Source organism: Arachis ipaensis, chromosome B08 (assembly GCF_000816755.2).
Source record: "Arachis ipaensis cultivar K30076 chromosome B08, Araip1.1, whole genome shotgun sequence".
Lineage (NCBI taxonomy): Eukaryota > Viridiplantae > Streptophyta > Magnoliopsida > Fabales > Fabaceae > Arachis > Arachis ipaensis.
The window spans coordinates 125,866,633-125,868,326 of record NC_029792.2 but is presented as its reverse complement, the minus strand read 5'-3'; the positions used below and the strand labels follow the sequence as shown (position 1 = coordinate 125,868,326).

Below are 1,694 nucleotides of genomic sequence, written 5' to 3'. Positions count from 1 at the left end.
TGAGTTTTAGTTTTTTATTTTTTAAGAAAAAATATATATTTAATATTTGAATGATAATTTAAGATGATATTAGAAGAAATAAAAAATATTAGAAGAAATAAAAATTTAATGGTAAACTGGTAATGATATGCAGTGTTTGGAGTAATGGGTATACAGTGATGATGGTAAAATTTGTGATTGAATAAAAAGTAATTCAATCTTTTTTAAATATGTATATCTTGTTTCTTATTTTTGCTAAACACAATACATAAACACAAATATTTTATGTCTATATTTTTAATGTTTGTATTTTTATATCTATATCTCATCATATATCAACCAAACAGAGCCATTGTTGAGATAATAACCACATTAATAGAAAAAAAACTTCCACAATACTTTGAAAGAATTATGGGAAAAACTTGTAACTAAATTACAATTACCTTAGTAACAATACCAATGAAAGATAGAGAAGGTGCTAATGCTGGAGCAAAGATGTGTTTATATAATGGTCCAACACACTTGTCTTCAACGGTTACGATTCCATTGATATCAAGAAACGGAAAATGGTATTTGTATCTGCCAATACATTTTATTTAGAAACAAAATTAAATTAAATCACGCCTATTATAAAGTTACAAAGTGATGTGTAGAAATGACTTCTACAAACATATAATAACTTATAAATATAGGAAAGATATATGCACAGACGTAAATAAATACATACAGTTGAAAGATAAATTTTTAATTGATATTATAAAAAAATTTTACTATCAAATTGTCAATATCCTCATATTATTTATAAATATGTTACTATTAACACGGTGACATTATTATGGGTAATGCTAGGTATACAAAAAAAATAGCCAGAACTTATCTTATTTAGCATTAATTAATTGTCGCAACAATTAATGAATGTTAAATAAGTATTATTATTGTTTTTTTTGTTGTTGTTATTGTTATTATTATTGTTCTTTGTTGTTATTGTTGTTGTTCTTATTGTTTTTATTGATGTTGTTGTTGTTATTATTGTCTTATTATTGTTATTATTATTAGTGTTGTTATTGTTGTTGTTATTGTTTTTATTGTTGTTCTTACTGTTATTATTGTTATTGTTGTTGTTATTATTATTATTGCAATGCAGGCATTTCCTTCTGTAATTTCTCTGTGTAGAAAAAAACAATAAAAAATACATTAAAACGATGATATATGAATGAATATTTTTAAAAAAAATGACAACAATCTGGTAATAAAGTTTGGAAATAGAAAAGGTGATAATAAAAAATTTTATCCTGAAAAATATAAAAATGGGCGAGGCCTTTCTGATTATACCCAGTACAGTAGATTATGGTATTTGCAAAAATTGATGATCCATCTTGAAAGGAAATCGAGCCATCTTTATTCACACATTTTATCTGCAAATACGATAAAACTTAGAAGTACCAAAATGAGATACTTACTGAAACAAATAACACAATAAGATCGAAATAAAATAATAATTCATCATTAATATGCGTAAAATAGAAAACCAAGAAATTTTAAGAATTAAGATCAATTTTTTATTATCGTCATTCATCAATGAGCTTTGAAGTTTGAACATACTCTATTAAAAGGACAAAAAAGAATTACTTAAAGTTGATATTTTAGTCTAAAATTTATTTTCTTTATTTTTTCAATTAAAATTACTTATTTAAACAAAAAATAAAAAATAAACA

General features: G+C 23.2%; 1 protein-coding gene across 4 annotated transcripts in view; it reads right to left on the bottom strand.

Moving 5' to 3' along the window:
* Positions 345–1,694, bottom strand: part of LOC107611718 (flavin-containing monooxygenase FMO GS-OX5-like) — a 10,982-nt gene continuing 9,632 nt past the window's right edge. Inside the window, exons 2-3 of one of the 4 annotated variants that reach the window (XM_021110075.1) lie at positions 1,312–1,394; positions 345–558 (exon numbers count right to left, since the gene is read on the bottom strand). In XM_021110075.1, coding sequence (XP_020965734.1) covers positions 408–558; positions 1,312–1,394 — 234 coding nt within the window. In that variant the 3' untranslated portion in view covers positions 345–407. The remainder of the gene's footprint in view (positions 559–1,311; positions 1,395–1,694) is intronic. The other 3 variants (XM_021110074.1, XM_021110073.1, XM_021110076.1) reach the window with 3 other exon arrangements.